Source organism: Mobula birostris, chromosome 22 (genome assembly GCF_030028105.1).
Source record: "Mobula birostris isolate sMobBir1 chromosome 22, sMobBir1.hap1, whole genome shotgun sequence".
In the NCBI taxonomy this organism is placed as follows: Eukaryota; Metazoa; Chordata; class Chondrichthyes; order Myliobatiformes; family Myliobatidae; genus Mobula; species Mobula birostris.
In genome coordinates, this window is record NC_092391.1 from 27,813,442 (window position 1) to 27,834,168 (window position 20,727).

At 50.0% G+C, this 20,727-nt stretch overlaps 1 protein-coding gene across 2 annotated transcripts in view; it reads right to left on the reverse strand.

Annotated features, from left to right (window-relative positions):
• Window positions 1–20,727, reverse strand: part of col5a1 (procollagen, type V, alpha 1) — a 295,086-nt gene that overhangs the window by 111,946 nt on the left and 162,413 nt on the right. For both annotated transcript variants that reach the window (XM_072240466.1, XM_072240467.1), the window contains exons 6-12: window positions 18,413–18,550; window positions 16,733–16,939; window positions 13,933–14,208; window positions 13,451–13,507; window positions 7,220–7,261; window positions 6,915–6,977; window positions 4,374–4,448 (exon numbers count right to left, since the gene is read on the reverse strand). In XM_072240466.1, coding sequence (XP_072096567.1) covers window positions 4,374–4,448; window positions 6,915–6,977; window positions 7,220–7,261; window positions 13,451–13,507; window positions 13,933–14,208; window positions 16,733–16,939; window positions 18,413–18,550 — 858 coding nt within the window. The remainder of the gene's footprint in view (window positions 1–4,373; window positions 4,449–6,914; window positions 6,978–7,219; window positions 7,262–13,450; window positions 13,508–13,932; window positions 14,209–16,732; window positions 16,940–18,412; window positions 18,551–20,727) is intronic.

Below are 20,727 nucleotides of genomic sequence, written 5' to 3' on the forward strand. Positions count from 1 at the left end.
TCTTCCTAGAGATGCTGCCTGGCCTGCTGCGTTCACCAGCAACTTTGGTGTGTGTTGTTCACAAGAGAAATATTAACTAGGAACAAATTAATTTTTCAAGAAGCGAACGATTAAAACAAAAGAAAGAATGAAGTCGGGCAAGGTGATCACACTGAAGGCTGATTTATACTTGTGCGTACGGGCTACGCTGTAGCTTACACTGTAGCCTACGGGAGTGGCCTACGCCGTTATGAGCAGTTATACTTGTGCGTTGGTGTGTCTGCGTCGCTCTGCAGCTCACCGCCAAAACGCTAGTTGGCGGTAGGGATTCCGTGCCGCTGTGTTGAGTTTCTTCCTGTACTCTGTACTGAAACTGAGCGCATCAGGTTGGAGTTGGAGATAATAAGTGTTGAACAAGAGTTTTCCTCTCTCAATTCTGAAATGGCGGAGAAGAAGAAGCAACCGGAAATGCGTATGAGGAAAATGCGATGCTACCAAGCGGACCAATCACAGTTGTTGCGGTCTGCGTTGCCGCGATGCGTAGTTACATTTTGGGAGAGGTGCGCGTTAGTCTGCGGTGTAGGGTTCGGTGTAGAGTACAGCGTAGGGTAGGCGGCTACGCCGTACCTACAGCGTACTTTTGACGCAGAAGTATAAATTGGGCTTTAAGGAGTGATGAGGGTTGTGCTGTTCAGTTCAAAAACCAAGCGGCTGAAGGGAAGTAGCTTTTCTTGAATCTAGTGGCGTGGGGCTTCAGGCTTCTGTACCTTGTGCAGTATGAAAGGAGCGGGAGGGATCTTTGACGGTCAAGGTCGCCTAGTTGAGCCAATGCCTCCCACTGATAGTACTGACGGTGAGAAGGGATGTGCCCGTGATGTTTAGGCTGAGCCCACTACCCTGCAGTTTCTTGCGCTCTTGTACAACACATTCTAATTGGCGTACCAGACCATGATACAACCAGGCAGCACGCTGTCAACAGTCCATCTGTTAGATCTGCTAGACCCTTTGAACCTCCTAAACCTTCTGAGCAAGTAAAGATGCAGGTGTACCTTTCTTGTCATTGCAAGGAAACCTCACTGCATATTTCAGTGTCAGGCAATTCCCAACTTGCCCTGACGTTCCGTTGTCTCGTGGGCTGTAAATGCCCGGGGAGTATTTGACAGGATGATGAGAGCTTCACTGGCAGACCGACCACATTACCTTTCTGCCCAGGTCTCCAGTTAGTCTGCGGAATAAAGGAGCTGTATCTGTTCAAGCAACACATAAAAAGTGCTGGAGGAACTCAGCAGGCCAGGCAGCATCTATGGAAAAAAGTACAGTCGAAGTCTCAGGCCGAGACACTTCGGAGTCCTGCCAAAGAGTGTGAGCCTGAAACATTGACTGCACCTTTTTTCCATAGACGCTGCCTGGCCTGCTGAGTTCCTCCAGCATTTTGTGTGCGTTGCTTGGATTTCCAGCATCTGCAGATTTTCTCTTGCTTGGGATTGTATTTTTCTACCTCGTCGGGGCCTTGCACTTCATTTGACTGCCTGCACCGTACCTCCTGTGGGACTGTAACACCACATTTCCATGTTCTCTTTCTATTTCCCCTTTCTACCACCTCCACGTACTGTGTGGAATGATATGTCTGCATAAGTGCAAACAAAACCTTCCAGGTACACGTGACATTAATAAACCATTTACCAACAGGAACCCTTCTGGGCACGACACGTCGATAAAGCTGTTAAAAAGTCTACTCTGTGCGACAGCCGCCACCCCAGGTCCCCAGTGTCGACTGGCGCTCTCACACAGGCAGAAGGGGCTCCTTGGTGACCCTTTCCACACCACAGTGTATTCAGGCAGCTGATCAGATAGAGGGATTTGGGAATATGCAGGAGCAGCCAGATTGTGGAGGAAGACTGGCTCCACTGGCCAGAGTCTGACAAATGATTCAGCTGCCTGGGTTTGCCCAGGTTCCCTGACCCTCCCTGTGATGGAGTCCCGGGTGAGCTCAGCCACGGTGAGGCACAGCTCACTACTCCATTGACTGGCTCCTTCACACATTTTGTTGCCCTGAAAGCCGGTAACTTCTGCATATGGAGGTGGCACCAATCCGGACTGTGAAGGGAAGGCGGTAAAGCACAGGCAACTCTCTCAGCCAGGCAGGCGAGGCAGGCAGTGGCCCAGCACAGAGTGAACACGGGACAGGCAGTGGCCCAGCAGAGGGTGAACACGCACAGCCCCGGGGGTGGTGTGGGTGGAGAGCACAGAACTGTCACCGAGGTCAATTGTAGGGGCATCCTTCCCATCCACAGACACAAGACTGTGCCAGAGACTCACAGCTCTTTCTTGTCCAGAGGAATACATAAATCCCGGGGTCAGAACTGCGATGACCCAGAACCACAGCACTGAGCCTTTGTGATTCATGCTCAGCACCCCAGGTGAGCAGTGGACACAAGTCCAGCATCCTTGCCAAATGAAGACATTCAGCGCTGGTGTTCCCTGACTTCTTCAGGAACACTCAGACCGGATAGGTGCACGGTGCTACGTCCAAAGGCTTCCTGGCCCCAGCAGGCCGTTCAGCCACTATTGACCCACGGGGGATCTCTGAACTTTTCTCCCAGCCAGTTTCTGTAGGGGAGACCAAGGGCAGTCAGAGGTCCTCGGCAATGGGATGTCTGATCAAGGTTCTTGAGCTTTTGTCTGACAGTGTTTCTTTCAGGAGGATTGGGGTGGGGCTTTCACGCAGAGTACGAGATACACAGATGTGCTGCCCCTGTCCTGGGAGAGTTTGATGGGACAGTGTAGATCGGCGGGTGGTGGGGGGGGGGGGGGTGGTCTCAACCATTTTTATGGCACGTACCCCTTTGGCAGTCCAGTGAAGCCTATGGACCCCTTCTCAGAGTAATGTATTTAGATATACAAAACACATAGGATTACAAAAGAAACCAATTTTATTGAAATGCAGTTAACAAAACATAAAGAAAACTAATTTGTGATGTAGTAATATATGCGCTTCTTTATTAACACATTAAATAACAAGATTTATGGACCTCCTCAAATCTATTCACAGACGGCAGGTTAAGAATCCTGGTGTAAAGGGAAGGGTCCCTTTTACAAGAAAATGGACTCTTGACCTCGCAATCCATCTCGTTATGTCTGTCCGCGTTGCACTTTCAGAATCAGAATCAGGTTTATTATCACTGGCATGTGCCGTGAAATTTGTTAATTTAGCAAAGTATAAAAGAAAAAAAGTAAAAATAAAAACATAAGTCAATCAATTGCAGTATATCTATAATTGAATAGATTAAAAATCGTGCAAAAACAGAAACAATATATATTTTAAAAGTGAGGTAGTGTTCACGGGTTCAAAGTCCATTTAGGAATTGGATGGCAGAAGGGAAGAAGCTGTTCCTGAATCGCTGAGTGTGTGCCTTCAGGCTTCTGTATCTCCTACCTGATGGTAACAGTGAGAAAAGGGCATGCCCTGGGTGCTGGAGGTCCTTAATAATGGACACTGCCTTTCTGAAACACCGCTCCTTGAAGATGTCCTGGGTACTTTGTAGGCTAGACCCAAGATGGAGCCGAGCAAATTCTCTGTAGCTGTTACACTTTACTCTGCGTTCTAATGTTGCTTTACCCTATTCCACCCCAGTGCACTGTGCAATTAACTGATTTCTATGATCATAATAAACCAATTCCAGTTCCAGTCCCAGCCTCGCTCTGGGCCGTGCCCTCTTCTCATTACCACCACCGGGCAGGAGGTACAGGAGCCTTAGGTCCCACTTCGGGAACAGATATCATCCTGCAACAAACCAAGCCCCTGAACCAAAGCAACACACACAAAATGCTGGAGGAACCCAGCAGGCCAGGCAGCATCAGTGGAAATGCGCGAAGAGTCAACATTTCAGGCCGAGACCCTTCATCAGGACTGAATCAACGTGGATAACTTCATTCACCACAATTCTGAACTGATTCTACCACTTACAGACTCAAAGACTCCTTACGACTCTTGTTCTCAGGATTATTTTTATTTGCTCAGTTTGTCTCCTTTCGCACAATGGTGTTTGTCACTCTTTGTGCACAGTTTATCAGCAAGTTCTATTGCTTTTCTTTTTTCCCTGTAAGTGCCTGCAAGAAAACGAATGTCACGTAGTACATGCTTGCATACATGCACCTCAATGATAAATTTACTTTGAACTTTGGATTGGGTCTGACGAGCATAAACTTGTACAGGTAGTCCTGCTGGAATCCCGAGCTTGGCTCGGTGACTGTAGCTGCACGACTCGGAAACAAGGTAGGGAACGTCTGCACCCACCAAAGGCCTAATGACGGCAATTCCTAGGTACAACCGGGAATTTGTACACACGAGGTTCCAAGTTAGACTGGTGGTAAAGTAATCCGACTATACTTACAGGCAGCATGAGGACAGTCCCTGGAGGCCCAGGTAACCCATCGGCTCCAGGAAGGCCGGATCGACCTATCGGACCCTGTCACCGGAGAAAGCAAAGGTTACAAATGGGGAGACAACATCCCAGACGATGAACATCTGAACTCTGTACTCCAGGATTTCGAGAGGGTGGGGCTCAGAGGATAAGGGGGGTTATGGATGGATAGGGGCTTTCAGATGAGGCGAGGGAACTCAAGGGTGAGAGGCAGAAGAGATTGAGGTCTGTCTGTCTGTCTAGGTACCATATCCGATCCGGACTTTGGTGACCATGATTTTCCATATAGATCTATACTTTGTTTTTTGGATGACTTCCATTTCCTCAATGTGTAGCCGCCTGGCTATGCTTTTGATGTACATAAGCCAAGGTCTTCCTCTAGATTTGCTCCCCTCAATCTTTCCAGAGAGTATGAGTTCTTCTAGTTCATCTTTCCGCATGATGTGTCCTAGGAATCTGAGTTGTCTTTCTCCTATTGTTGGTATGAGTAATCAAACTGCTTGGGCTCTTCTGAGAACTTCTTCATTTGATGTGTGTGTGGTCCATGATATTTTTAACATTCTCCTGTAGAACCATTGAGGTAAGAGAGTGAAAATTTCAGTGGGTACCGGGCAGGTTGGGATGAAGAAGGGATGAGGGAGAAGAGTTTTAAAATAAAGGGGCTTAAGTTAGAAGGAGAGGTGGGTAAGGCCAAGGAGTGCTGAGGGAGAGTGTTTGGGATCAGGGAGGATCTCAGGGAGAAAGGTTTTAGGTTTGAGGAGAAGGGGAAGGCCCTCGGTGGGACCTACTTCACTTGGCAGCCTGTCTCCAGGAGCCAGCGACCGCCTGCTATGACAGCCTTCGTCCACCAGGTGGCAGTGAGAGCCTGAGAATGACAGGCAGGAGTTTACAGTCGCAGTGCTATGGTCAGCCCAAACTGGAAGATGTCAAGTACTCCATTGCACTCAGCTTTTATGATGTCTTACTTTTTTGTTCAGGTGGTGGAGAACTTTCCAAGTATACAAAGTTGTCATTTTGTGTACATCCTACTCAGGAAAGCAGTAAATTCAATGTGAGAGCAGTGTTTGAGGATCTAGACACATTTCTGCTCTGCCCCAAGACTGTGAGATGGCCCCTGCATTGCTAAAAGTGAGAACAGAGTGTTCCAGGAACTGGTAACCGAGGGAGTGCTGCCCTTCTCCACTGGGGACCTGCCCTGGGAGAGAGTAGAGTGTGTGCAGATTTACAGGATTAAAGCTAGGATCTGAAACAGAGAACTGGGGAGATTACAAGCTGTGGGACAGGTTGAGGTCAATTCAAAATGGGAATGAAAGGTATCACAAGGCACGCAGAGGGTACCTTATCCCTTTCCACTCCTCTGGATAGCTTCAAGGGGCAGTGAGCAGCCCCAGATAGTTCAGGTTGAGTCACGGGGTGGGCAACTCCCTGCCAAATGGCGGCAATTAATTTCTCCCAGTTTAAACTCCATCCGGAGTCTCAGTTCAGGTAGGGCCCCGGAGACCAAGCTGAGATTGAAACAGATGGGCGGACGCCCCACCCTTCTCCATTGAGCCTTTCTGCATCTCTCCCCCTCAACCCTCCTGTTTTTTACCACGCTGCCTGCTTCTCCATGCCTACCTCCTCTTCCCCACGCTCTATCAGTCCACAGCCCAACCCAACCTACAACCCACCTCTTCCCCTTCCTCCTTCTCACTCTTTTCTCCTTTCTCTTTCCATCCTCGCACTCCACAGCGCTCTTATCTTCTCAACCAAACCTAAACAATTCCCCTCTTCCCCCTCTTCCTTCCCACCCCCTTCTCCTCTCTTCTCTTTCCATCCTCGCACTCCATAGTCCTCTTATCTTCTCAACCCAATCTAAACAGTTCACCTCTTCCCCCATCCTCCTTCCCACCCCTTTCTCATTTCTTTTTCCATCCTCTCACTCCATAGTCCTCTTATCTTCTCAACCCAACCTGAACAGTTCACCTCTTCCCCCCCTCCTTCCCACCCCTTCCCTCCTCCCTCTCTTTCCGTGCTCTGCCCCAAGCCTGTGAGATGGGCCCTGCATTGCTTAAAGTGAGAGCTCCCTTACCTTCTCAACTCCACCCAAGAAAAAGCAGTCCACCTCTTTCTCCTCCTCTTCACCACCCTCCCCGAGTCCACCTCCCCCTCCTCGTCCTTCCCTCCAACCCCTTCACCCCAACCCTTTTCCCAGTAACCCTGCCCTCCCCTCCGCTCTCCCTCCCCCACCATCCCCAATCCCTGTGCACGTTGTCACAGTGCCCGCCCAAGTAGAGGGGAATGATAAAATGATTCTGTCCGCCTGTTTAATGGCATGAGACTTCAGCTACGATCTGTGGGCTGTTTTAAGATTCTGGCAGTTTTCCCCAAAGATTTTGTCCTCGCTCTGAGTCAGAACAGGCTGGAAACTCACAATCAATTTAATTGCTTCGGGAGTTTTGGAAGAAGTCCCACTGATTAAGTACTCGTCTCCATGCAGTGCAATGTAAAGTTTCAAACAATCTCACTCACCCTCAAACCAGGATCACCAACGGGGCCGGGAGGACCAGGAGGCCCAGGATGGCCTGGACTTCCCTGTAAAAGAACACAGTAAAGGCCAGTCTGAATCCAGCATCAAGACCGTAGTCGACAGAAAAATAGCGGGGCCTCAAGTATTAGCAAGAGACAACAGACAACACTTCAGATATTCTCAGTGCAGACAAATCCAAACACCACACGTGTTAGTAATTCGACAAGTATGTAGTTAGAACTATGGTGAGAAAAATAAAGAAATAAATCTCAAATGCGTCCTGAGGGCTTTGGAGCATGTGACTTACAGGTGGACCTTCCATACCCGGGGGCCCCTCAACCAGCATTCCCTAGAATAAGAAAAAAATCACAATGAATAAATGTGAATTCAATAGACAGACCGTGCATTCGGTATCAGAATTACAGGGTCAGAATGGCGTGGCGCACTCGGGGGGGGGGGGAGGTACCCACAACAAGGAGACATGGGAACCCTCGACGCAGGAGGAAGATGGGGGTCAGATTAGACCTGGAATAATTAACTATTAACATATTAAACCTGGGGGAGAGACACAGAGGGCAGATTAAACCCCACGGGTGAGACAGAGGGCAGATTAAACACCACGGGAGATTCGGAGGGCAGATTAAACCCCACGGGAGAGACGCAGAGGGCAGATTAACCATACGGGAAAGACACAGAAGGCAGATTAAACCCCACAGGAGAGACGCAGAGGGCAGATTAAACCCCATGGGTGAGACGCAGAGGGCAGATTAACCATACGGGAGAGACACAGAGGGCAGATTAACCATACGGGAGAGACACAGAGGGCAGATTAAACCCCACGGGTGAGACAGAGGGCAGATTAACCATACGGGAGAGACGCAGAGGGCAGATTAAACCCCGGGGAGAGACGCAGAGGGCAGATTAAACCCCACGGGTGAGACAGAGGGCAGATTAACCATACGGGAGAGACACAGAGGGCAGATTAAACCCCACGGGAGAGACGCAGAGGGCAGATTAAACCCCGGGGAGAGACGCAGAGGGCAGATTAAGCCCCACGGGGTGAGACACAGAGGGCAGATTAAACCCCACGGGAGAGACACAGAGGGCAGATTAACCGTACGGGAGAGACACAGAAGGCAGATTAAACCCCACAGGACAGACGCAGAGGGCAGGTTAAACCCCACGGGTGAGATGCAGAGGGCAGATTAAACCCCACAGGTGAGACGCAGGGGGCAGATTAACCCACAGGGGAGAGACGCAGAGGGTAGATTAAACCCCACGGTTGAGACACAGAGGGCAGATTAAACCCCACGGGTGAGACACAGAGGGCAGATTAACCCACAGGGGAGAGACGCAGAGGGCAGATTAAACCCTACGGGGTGAGACGCAGAGGGCAGATTAAACCCCACGGGAGAGACACAGAGGGCAGATTAACCGTACGGGAGAGACACAGAAGTCAGATTAAACCCCACAGGAGAGACGCAGAGGGCAGATTAACCCACAGGGGAGAGACGCAGAGGACAGATTAACCATACGGGAGAGACGCAGAGGGCAGGTTAACCATACGGGAGAGACGCAGAGGGCAGATTAAACCCCACGGGTGAGGCACAGAGGGCAGATTAAACCCCACGGGAGAGACAGAGGGCAGATTAACCCACAGAGGAGAGACGCAGAGGGCAGATTAAACCTCACGGGTGAGACACAGAGGGCAGATTAAACCCTACGGGGTGAGACGCAGAGGGCAGATTAAACCCCACGGGAGAGACACAGAGGGCAGATTAACCGTACGGGAGAGACACAGAAGTCAGATTAAACCCCACAGGAGAGACGCAGAGGGCAGATTAACCCACAGGGGAGAGACGCAGAGGACAGATTAACCATACGGGAGAGACGCAGAGGGCAGGTTAACCATACGGGAGAGACGCAGAGGGCAGATTAAACCCCACGGGTGAGGCACAGAGGGCAGATTAAACCCCACGGGAGAGACAGAGGGCAGATTAACCCACAGAGGAGAGACGCAGAGGGCAGATTAAACCTCACGGGTGAGACACAGAGGGCAGATTAACTCACAGGGGAGAGACGCAGAGGGCAGATTAAACCCCACGGGTGTGAGACACACAGGGCAGTTTAACCCACAGGGGAGAGACGCAGAGGGCAGATTAACCATACGGGAGAGACGCAGAGGGCAGATTAACCCACAGGGGAGAGAAGCAGAGGGCAGATTAAACCCCACGGGTGAGATACAGAGGGCAGATTAAACCCCACGGGAGAGACACAGAGGGCAGATTAAACCCCACGGGTGAGACGCAGAGGGCAGATTAACCCACAGGGGAGAGAAGCAGAGGGCAGATTAAACCCCACGGGTGAGACACAGAGGGCAGATTAAACCCCACGGGAGAGACGCAGAGGGCAGATTAACCGTACGGGAGAGACACAGAGGGCAGATTAAACCCCACGGGAGAGACGCAGAGGGCAGATTAACCGTACGGGAGAGACACAGAGGGCAGATTAAACCCCACGGGAGAGACACAGAGGGCAGATTAAACCCCACGGGAGAGATGCAGAGGGCAGATTAACCATACGGGAGAGACGCAGAGGGCAGATTAACCATACGGGAGAGACGCAGAGGGCAGATTAACCGTACGGGAGAGACACAGAGGGCAGATTAAACCCCACGGGAGAGACACAGAGGGCAGATTAAACCCCACGGGAGAGATGCAGAGGGCAGATTAACCATACGGGAGAGACGCAGAGGGCAGATTAACCATACGGGAGAGACGCAGAGGGCAGATTAAACCCCACGGGTGAGGCACAGAGGGCAGATTAAACCCCGGGGGAGATACACTCCAGACAGATCAACCCCTGGGTGAGAGACACTCCAGACAGATTAAACCCAAAGAGATGTAATGGACTGTTCGAATTTTACATGCACATTATACAAGAGGTCCTTAAGGTGGTCGTGGGGACCTATTAAATGCTCCCAATGGCGTGTGCCTCAAATAGCCTCTGACAACCAAGCCCAGATCCTGGCCTTCTTGTGGGGTTTAGCTACTGAGCCCTGCAGAACCATGTCTACTGTCTGGAAAAGGGGGGCAGCAGGCTACTGGCTCCTTAAGACCAGTCGCATTGGGCAGATGGGGCTCCTCATTCATGGTTGGCAACTCATCCAGGAGGAGGAAAGCTCTGATCTCAGAGCTCCGCTGCCTTGCAGCTATACCCTCGCATGGGGAAGAGCTCAGGACTAGATTCTGGAGCTGGAGTCCCGAAGGCAGTCCTACATTGAGCTCAGTGCTGACTGCCAACTCCTGTGAGTCACTGCGAGGCGCTGCTGGCACCGAACCGTATCGGTCTCCGCCGTTCCTTTGGGTTCGTCGTTTGCGTGGGGAGGGGGAGCCTGCCGTATGGGCAACAGCTCGCTCTCTGTACCGTACAGCCCAGGCTTGCATAGCTAGACAGCTAGGTCACAACATCCATTATCAACTCTGACCGACGGAGGCCTCAGCTGGAGATACAGAGGGGAGTGCCAGTTTGTAAACAGGCAGAGCTCCTTTGTGTGCGAGGGAGATGCCAAACCTATATAAATTCTGTTCCCTCACAGTATCCCATCCCTATGGTCCCCTCTGCATCCTCACAATGTTAATACCGTTCCCTCATTCTGTCAATGTCCGGGAAGGGTGAGACTTGCACTCAGAAGACAGTTCAAGCCCCCGATCAATTGAATAATTCTTTACAGCTGCTTCTTTCAGTAAAGGCTGCATCTTGCTGAGAGCTCCTTTGTCGAGAGAACAGTCTGCGGAAGCACACGAGTCTCATGCCCGAGCAGAGCCCGAGTGAGTGGCTACCCGGGAGACCGACAGAGACTGGCTGACGGCCAACAGGGCGGAAGGGTTTTGTTTTTCACTGCCGGGACTTTGCTCCATTACCACCTCCTTTCACCCAGGCCTGCTCATTTTGCCGTGACCCCATATTATCGTGCACTTGTCCCAGGAGACTCAGTTCTCCACCTCCACAGGGACGTCCAAAGAGAATAGCATCTCATCTTCCTTCAAGCCTCTGGAATGAACATTACACTTTCTAACTCCAGATTAGCTGCTCTCTCATTGTCTCCCGTTGCTTCCTCCCTCCCACTTCTACCAGACGCCCAGCTAGCAGTCAGACCTTATGTACAACATCTACTCTTCTCGGTTTAGGCTTGTTCTTACACTTCATTCCTCGCCCACCTCTGAAATCCGCACATCTTCCACTATTCTCATAATCCCGCCGAGCTGAAACATTGACTAGTTTGTCCTTCCACAGACCATAAGATACAGGAGTACAACTCCGCTACTTGACCCATTGCGTCTGCTCCACCACTCGATCATGCTTGATTGCTTTCAACCCCATTCTTCCACCTTCTCCCCATAACACTTAACCCTCTTCACCAGTCAAGAACCTAAAATGAACCCAATGGCCTGGCCTCCGCAACTTTCTGCTGCAACAGATTCACCACATACTGGCTGGGGAAACACCTTCTCAAGTCAATTCCAAAGCACATCCTTTAACTCTGAGGCTGTGCCCTGGGATCCTAGGCTCTGCTACTAATGAGAGCATCCTCTCCATGTGTACTCCAGGCCTCTCAGTATTCAGTAGGGTTCGATGAGATTCCCCCTCATTCACTTGAACTCCATCGAGTCCAGGCCCAGAGTCATCAAACAATGATTCATTATCTCCTTTGTTCCCAGGATCATTCCTGTGAACCTCCATTGGATCTTCCCAAAGCCAGCATATCCCTCCTTAGATATGGGGCCCAGAATTACTCACAGATGCTGCCTGACTGGCTGAGTTTTTTCCAACATTTGCTATTTCATAGAACATGGAACAATATAGCAGATAACAAGCCCTTTGGCCCACTCTAAGATCAATCTAACCCTTCCTCCCTACAGAACCTTTCATTTCTATCATCCTCGGAAACACTTCCCAGTGCATTTCTTATCAGCACAGAACTTGTGCCTCCGAGAGGGCCACAAACTTGCCACTGGGTTTGGAGGCTTGGGTGCCTCAATGACCCGGAGAGCTGTGTTGGCTGGAGTCAAGGCTTTGTGCTTTGGCTCTTGGTAGGGTCACCCATGTCGAGCAGGTCAAAGGGTGGAGGCCAGACTTAGAGTGGTCCACCGGTCCTCCGGGTTCGGGGGTTCAGCTCAGGGCTAACAACCCCGATCGGTCAAAAAAAAATTGTTACGGAAACAGCAATGGAGAATCCCTCTATATCAGCCCGCGATGCTATGGACAGACAGAGATGAAGGACCTTCATTACTGCCTGAATCGGCAGCAGTGTTATGGGCAGTGAGGAAGCAGAACGTGTGGAAGAGAAGGGAAGGAACTGGTGGTAGCAGTGGGATTTAAACCCATGCCTTTGTAGAAAGTGCCAAGTCAATCCAGTTCGTCACACCACACACAAAAACAACATGGGGTCACGAGAAGAATGTCCAGACTCCTGACAGACAGCGGTGGGAATTGAACCCCCTTCGATGGTCATTGGAACTCCAAAGCAGTTGCACTGACCACTGGGCTACCGTGCCTCCCCCCCCCCATTCTTCCATATACTGTGATGCTGTCACGTTCCTATCCGTGTTTGTGTGTCCTTGTGCTGTTACTCACTCTCCATATGTCCTCACGCTCCCCTGCATTTTACCCGGCCGCTCCTAGCTAACATGAAAATACAAGCCAAGTGAACTTTGTAGGAAAGGGAATACTGGATTATAATCGCAGCTCAATATTAAAGGCTAACACTTCTGTTTTGGGAATGTTGCCATCTAGCTGGGTGGTAATGTTACGGAAGGGCATGTTGGTGGGTGAACACTGCATCTTGAGAGGTATCCCAGTAGCACTGTCATGCTGGGTGTCTTTAACCAGTCTTGCTGAGTAACTCTGGGTTCTAGGGAAGGGTTAAAGGTCACAGTTCCAACCTCAGCGTTCAAGAGCAGGGTCTGTTTGTCCCAGAAGGGGCAGCCGGTCTGACTGAAGCGAGCAGCAAACCCACCAGTCTCTGACTTGGGAACCCTGCCCTTCACCTTTCTGCTCACAGGGAATGGAACAATAAACCCTTTGACCATCCCACAAGCACACATCAGGCTCGTCAGCAGATGGCCGGTGTTGGGAAACAGAGTGCTGGCCACGTTAGTGGAGAGGTTTCATCAGCACAACCTCACTGTCAAGAGCTTACAGTGCAGATGTTCCAGTGTCTATCCCCAGCAGATTTACACGGCGCAACCTCGCCAAGATATCCAAGCCACTCTCCGCCTGCTCAGGGGTCTCCAGCTACAGGTGCAGTCGGCCTCGGAGGTAGGGTAAAGGGGACACAAAGGTCACCTCCCCGCAGTTTCCCAGAAGGCTCCAGTTTGCCTTGGGCACGGGGGCAGCAGGGATGGAACAAGAGAGTGTCTTGGGATGCAAAACCTCCAACACAACCTGTCACACTCCTTCAACACCAAACCCCAACTGCAGTCAGTGCAAGAGAAGAGCATTGTAGCAAGTTTCAAAGCTCTCTATACACACTCACAGGTTCAATGATGGCTGGCTCTCCCTTCTGACCCTTCTCGCCTCTCAAAGCTCCGCCCTGGAAATTAAAAGAACAGAAATTTAACTTTAAATTCATATTAAAGAACTCAGGGATGGACACAGGTACAAGAAATAGTAGGAGGAGAAACACAGCGTGTAAAGCTCCCTCTACCCCAGTCCCATCAGACATTCCTTGACAGGACTTGATGGACAGATACGGCCCTGCTTGGGTACTGTACTTGGGCACATGCCTGCGTGTTCTCCCCATGGCTCGGGGATGCACAACAAGCAGCTGTTTAGCTAACACTGACCTTGAGCTTGGAAAGCCATGGGACTGGGGGAGATGAGGAGCCCCCACCCTGACGTCCTGCCTTGGCGCAGTGAGGATGTGTGGAAGAGGGAAGGGGTTTGAGGACTGCGCTTACGAAGGCAAGAAAGGCTAGGGAGAGATTTATCAGGAGGAGCAAGATCCTCCTAACCTACCCTGCCACGGTCATAGTCAGTGATGGCTGGCGAACCAGGGCCAAGATCTGCATTAGGGTCAGTAACATCATCATCATACTCGTAGTAAACGTCGTATATGTCATAGTCATATGCGTCGGTATTATTTTCACTGATCAGTGTTACGTTGAATTTATCTTCAGATGTTGTCCCTTGGCCAGGTACTGCTTCGTTGACAATCTCAATGGTGCTTTCAGAGCCTCCTTCGTATTCAGTGTCGTTAAGGCTGGGTACGCTCTTCTCATAGGTGTGGCTCGTCTTTGAACGGAAGAAAGAGAGATCACTAGTGAAAAACGACTGCACTAAGAAGTGATTGACAATTAATGAAACAAGATACACTGCCCCAGCCACTAAGTTTAAAATCTCCCATCTCTCCCGCCTGTTGATTCAGATTTACTTATCACACGTACAGCACAGCAAACAGTGAAATGCACCGTTCGTGGTAACAACCAACACGGCCTAAGGATGTGCCCCACGTTCTGGCACCTACTTAGCATGTCCACATGCTCAGCAGAACAACACAGAGCACAACAATGTAACAAAACAAGACCCTTTTCTCTCTCCCGCCCGCCCGTCCTCCCCGGGCAGCGCCCGAGCTGTGTTCTCCGTGGAGCTCGTATCTCAGATTTAGTTGTTCTTTTGAGTTACATTGTTTAAACTTTTGGGTTTTCAGAGTTATGATGTCCATAGGAAGAGTTAAATATTATACAATTTTTGCCCTGTAGTTATAAAAACAAAGGAAGTCGGGTTGTTTAAAACCCCAAAACAAAATACTGCACACTCTCCAAAGATGCTACCTGACTTGCCAAGTACCTTGCACAATTCCAATTGAAGACACAAGACCTTCAAGAGCAGAATGTAGATATTGCTGCCAACACTGGCATTTACCACCCGCCTAAGGCTGGCCACCCTGTCAACTCCAGCAGCCAACTTGGCGAAGGTGCTTCCACAGGGCCGTAGGATCTGAAGGTCATGACTCTCTAACACGGGTTGGAGATAAACGTGTGTCTGGCTGGGCCAGTGCAGTGGATGCACCAGTCAGGGAGCCCAGATTTCCTCGGGTATAGTTAATAAGCTTGTTCCAACAAGCACACCACACCATGATGAATCTTGCTAACTATAGTAGCTTGGTGCAGGCTGTTGTCTTCTGAACTGCCCTTCTCTCTGAATTAGTGATCCAGAAGGCAGGACAGCTCAGAGGACGACAGTTTAACCAATACACCACCGTTCCCACTACTATGCAACCTTTCGGAGCTGGAGCCCAAAAGACATAACGTGCACCCACTCAAGTGACAGAGGCTCTCAACGGGCCACAGGAAAGGTCCGGGCTGTAAGATCCCGCTGCAATCAGCAGCGGAAGCAACGAGGAAAGAGAAGCCAGGGCTGTTGCTGGTCATAACGCGGGGGGCTCTGGCCATTAATGTTAGGGGTGAAGTGTCAGGAGAGGAGCAAGCCACCCAGCCCCTCTACCCAGTCCCAGCGCTTAAGCCAATCTGCTTCCAACTCCCTCTGCATAATCTGGTTATGGGCTAACAGACTGTTATCGGCCCAAGCACTGAAATTTTCCATTGCCTCCCATTCTCAGCAGCAGGTAAAGAGAATTCCTGATTTCCATCCTCTCTGTGTGAAGAGACGCTTCCTAACACAGCGACACACTAGAGGAAGTAGCTCCCCCACCACAGTCATCACAAATACATTGGATCACCCCTTATTGTACACTCAGGCGCACAGCACGGTGAGACTTAGTGGACTTGTCTCCTAACTCAGAATCATTGTCATGGAGTCACAATGGACTGTTTCTATAGCCCAGAAATTCAGCCCACCGCATACATGCTGGCCATCAAATACCCATCTATACTGGTCTGATGTGCCAGCACCTCGTTCGTAGTCTTCACTATCCTGCCAATTCAAATATTTTTTAATGCTGTGAAGCACAGGCTTCAGGCAGGGCGTTCCAGATTTCCCCCCTTGCTCTTCACTTTAAACCTCCGCCCTCTGCTCTTAGATAGCTCCAGCATAGGGCAAAGCTTCTCACTACCTACCCTATCTATGGCTCTCGTAATTCTACATACCTCGACCAGATGCTTCAGCGTCACTCCCTGCCCCCCAATACCGACGTCCCGCCCGTACCCCAGCATCCTCTGTTCCAAAGTAAACCAGTCCAGCCTATCCAGTAACTGAAGCATTCCATCCCAGGCAGCCAAAGTGCTTTGTCCCCCTGTTGGTTGTAATGTTAACGTGCCCTACCTGAGCCTAGAAATGAGAAGCGCGGGCTGGGAGGGGTGGGAGGGAACCTGGTGATGAGAGGCACAGATAGAGACGATACCTGGTATCTCTCGCCTGCGATTGAAATGCCTAACACAAGAGGGTGTACATCAAATGTGAGAGGGCAAGTTCAAAAGATAAGCGGGGCAAGATCCCCCCCCCCCTCCACAGAGCATGGTGGATGCAGGGAATGGAGGGATATGGACGTTGCACAGGTAGAAAGGATTAGTTTCGCTAGGGAATTACTGGAGTCATTAGTTCAGCTAGCTCCTTTGTTGTTACTGTTCTACGTTCAGAGCCTGTGCACAACTGTTACTGCACAGGATCAGGTTTGACAGTCAAGACAGTAGGTAACAGAAGCTCAGGGAGAAGGTTACCAGGGGGCCGACTGGCACGTGTCAAGTCCAGAGTACAGGAATGACTAATATCTTCAGGAGTTCAGAAAAGGACACGGGTCAAAAGACAGGGCCTGACGTCCATACGTGGGATCAAAAGCGTGGAGAGTTTGATACTCAACCTCGTTATCAAATCCTTGCCCTGAAGTCACGAGACCGTCCTCTTTGTCCAAATTACTGTCTGTGATTGTCAACATTGGGTAATAATATTCATCGCCGTAGCTATCATAGTAGCCTGTTTCCACAATGGGGTATTCTGCAGGGGTGGTTTCACGGACAGTCGGCGTGGTTTCCTCAATCACCTCCTCCATCCTTTCGGTCACAGTCTCCTATTAATTAATAATTTAGAAACGTTATTGGAACGCCATTCTGCTCTGTTCCATTTTTCTCTGTGCCGCGCTGCTGTGCACCCCAGCACCCTAATCCTCACTGTCCCCGGGCTGCACTGTCCCAGTCCCATTTGCCCTTTGCCCTTGAGAATCCCCTCATATACCCACTGCCTCACTGTCCCCATATCCTATCACATTAGCCCACTCCACCAAGTTTCCCATGTGTCCTCCAGTACTCTACCCCACCTGTCTCGGTATCATACTACCCTGGACCTTACTGGCCCAGTGCTCTTGAACTCCAGTCTCCCAGTGACTGCTCCCCACTGTCCTTGTTCTTTGGTGTCCTGTGCCTGCCCCCATTACCCCAGTCCTTGTCTGCCCAGCTCCCTCACTGGACCCTTCCAGAGTGCCCCAAGACCACGTCGCCAACAACATGCACTTCCCGATTATTCTTCTGCCCCAGCTTCACCCCTCTGCCCCAATCCCCTAATAGCCCAACCCGATCTACAGCCATGTGCCACAGCCCCTCATTGGCCCACTGTCCTGGTTCCATTGTGACCAATTACCAAAAGCCCATTTAGAACAGCACCCTGATTCCCAAACCCCTAAATCTTCCTTATCCCATTGCAAACATGTCCTAACCTCAGCACCTACATACCCAATACCCCATGATCCACAGCCCCATTAGGACATTAACCTCATGCCTCACTCTCTACTTCCCCATTGGCCTTCTGAACTGGGATGCTCCAGTTGTCATGGTACGCTCACAAAGGATTGGACCCACATGCGGAGGAACGGTGGGATCCGCAGGGAGACAGGAACAAGAAGTTAAACATTGGAATCTTTACTCAGAGAGTGGTAGCTGTGTGGAACGAGCTTCCAGCAGAAGTGGTTGAGGTGGGTTCCATGTTGTCGTTTAAAGTTAAATTGGATAGATATATGGACAGGAAAGGAATGGAGGGTTATGGACTGAGTGCAGGTCGGTGGGACTAGGCAAGAGTAAGAGTCCGGCATGGACTAGAAGGGTCGAGATGGCCTGTTTCCGTGCTGTAATTGTTATATGGTTATATGGAATCGGAATTGAAGAAACGACTGAGGGACACCACAAGAATTCATCCTCTCCGACACGGTGACCCCACTAAGGCACCGACTGAGAGTTCTCTTTAAATAATCATAGAGGTCAGGAGACTCGACAAGGTTAAACCAAAAACACAAGGGCTTAACAACTCTAGTTAAGAAAACGATTAGTAAGTACGGCTGCTCAAAAACCCGAGAAGCTCAGTTCTCTATGGCAAGCCACAGGGATCATGGCACCAATTCCCCCAAAGCCCCCGTTACCCCGCTGCTTTGTGCTCCATTTCCCATTACCCCATTGACCCATCACCTTTCTGTCCTTGCGTTCCATTTTCCCGGCATCCCTGTGCCCAAAGCCCCATAATTCCACGGCCCCATTGTCCAAAATCCAGAACTTACTTCTTGATCTGGCAGTTCGGTGATAGGACCGTTGATCTGTTCTCCATACTCCGGCAACTTTTCAGAGGGCTTATCGGTATAGTCATCCGGGAATTCTTCATAATAAGGATATTCGTAATAGTAATTATCCTCCGTGGGCTGCAGGGAAAACACAATGTCACTTAGGGACTTGTCGACTGAGGAGTCTGGACTCTTATCCCCTCAGGCTGGCCAGCTTGACGAGAAGGGGTACGGGAGAAGGGGAGAGAGCGGAGTCTGCAACGGGTGAGGTGAATGTGAGCAGAGTTTGTGAAACTGGACTGGCAAAAGTGAAGCAGCTTATCAAACCCCACAAGCCCAGCCTGACTTCATCTGCCGTGGTCTTCATGTCATCTTATTCCTTTAAAACCTTCACTTTACTAAGCTGTTCTGATTTCTATCTAGCCCTGGGCTGAACCATAATCTCCTGAACCTGGACCTAAGAATTCCCAAGCTCCAAAACTGTACACATCCGGCAGGATAGAATGCATCGGAAGGCAAGAGATGGGTATGAGGAACACCTTGAATATATCTGCCTCTTAGTGTGCACGATTAACGAGGAGAAGGCACACCATGCTCATCCCGCGGAATGCTCCAGCTGATCCAGACAACCACAGGCAGCCACCGGACAAGGGCAGAGATTTGCTTGGGAGTGGGAGGGGAAAGGAGAGGGACAGGGGTGGGCTTGCAGACAAGGGGAATGAGAGGGTAAAATGGGAAATGGGGAGCAGGGAGTGAGGGAGAAAGGGGAGTAGGAAAAGGAGGGAATGGGGAGTCTGTGGGGAAGGGAGGGAAGGAGATCAGCCAGTTGGGAGAAGGGTTTGAGAAGTGATGGAAGGATCTGCAGAAACCTGCAATTTTGAAGTCACAAGGAACACTGTAGGGAGAATTATTCCATTGCTTTGAACCTTTAAGTTTCCAGTTAGACTTCGGTTGTCCCTTCTAAAAGAATCCGTACCTGGAACAGCCAGTCAGTCTTCACACGAAATTCCTCCAAGTAACCAAGCAGTTCAGACATACAACCGTACATTTAAGACTTGGTCTTGCAAATCAGCCACTGTTGCTCCCCCTTTAGGCCAGTCATTCATTGTCAATGATACTCAGTTTTGATCTCCATCTTGAACAATAACTTCTTTAAGGATTTACAGTGCACTTGAAACTGGCAGGGGCCCCAGTGGAATGGCCTAAATAATTATTCAAAGCATTCTCAAAAGCTCCCCTCTCTGTAAACACTGTGCGACAAACCGGGCTGATGGAACGTGACGATTACACCTGGTGGGATCACTCAGGGGTCAGTTTCCTGCAAGGAGCCACAGCAGGGCAGTGAAAGCAAACTGGGAAACCTCAGTGCCCGGAGGGAGCCCCTACAGCCTGTCAATGCACCAGATTGCTCCCCCCCCAGTCTGCAGGAACCAACGAGCTACGTCCAGGACAGTGCTGAGCGTAAACTAGAAAGCGACACAACAAAATGGGTGTGCTTGTCTCCTACACTTCCTTCGAGCACTTTTGTTTATTAGTTTTGAAATATGGTGGGATGGAAAACCTGGTGTGCTTTTCTCCAGGGTGGGATTAAAACATTGAAGGTACAGACAATATCAGTCTTGGGAATCTCCTTCCACCACCCCACCTCTAACATCTTTACATGTGACCTAAATTTTACATCCCAAAAAAATTCCTTCTTAAGTTTTTGTGTGTTATGTGTACTGCAGTGCTTTACACCCTAGGTCTTGTTTCTATATATATTATATAATTATATATATGTATATAGTTACATGACAGTGAATGTGACTTGAATTTCTGCTCCAGGCTCACTGGCTGGCAGCAGGCTTGAATCTGCGGTGTACAGTGGTCAGTGTGACTCATTGCCAGAACCAGCCCCAACACCCCCTCCAGTCCCAACACCGCAATATCCGCTGTGAATGAAGTGCCAGCACAATCCCAGCACTGGTCTGAAATCTCCCAAAATAGCTGCAAACAACCCGGGATAAAACGTTATCGGGCATCAACCACATTCCAGAGATGAACTTCTTTATTTCTCGTTTCTTTGGCTTTAATTAATTGTAAAATTTTAAGGGTGGAAAATCTGAGCTCTGACTGCAAGTAAAAATTTATAAACCAGATAAAGAGACTTCCTCTCTTTGTCTCCGCAGTCAGATTTCTGAATGGTCCACGAACTGGCTCGTTAGTCCTCTTTTCAACTATTTATCTATTTATATAATTAATAATAATATTTATGCTTTGCACTGTACTGGGGTGGCGGAGTTCAGATATGTCTCTACCAAAGGAGTCATTCCTGC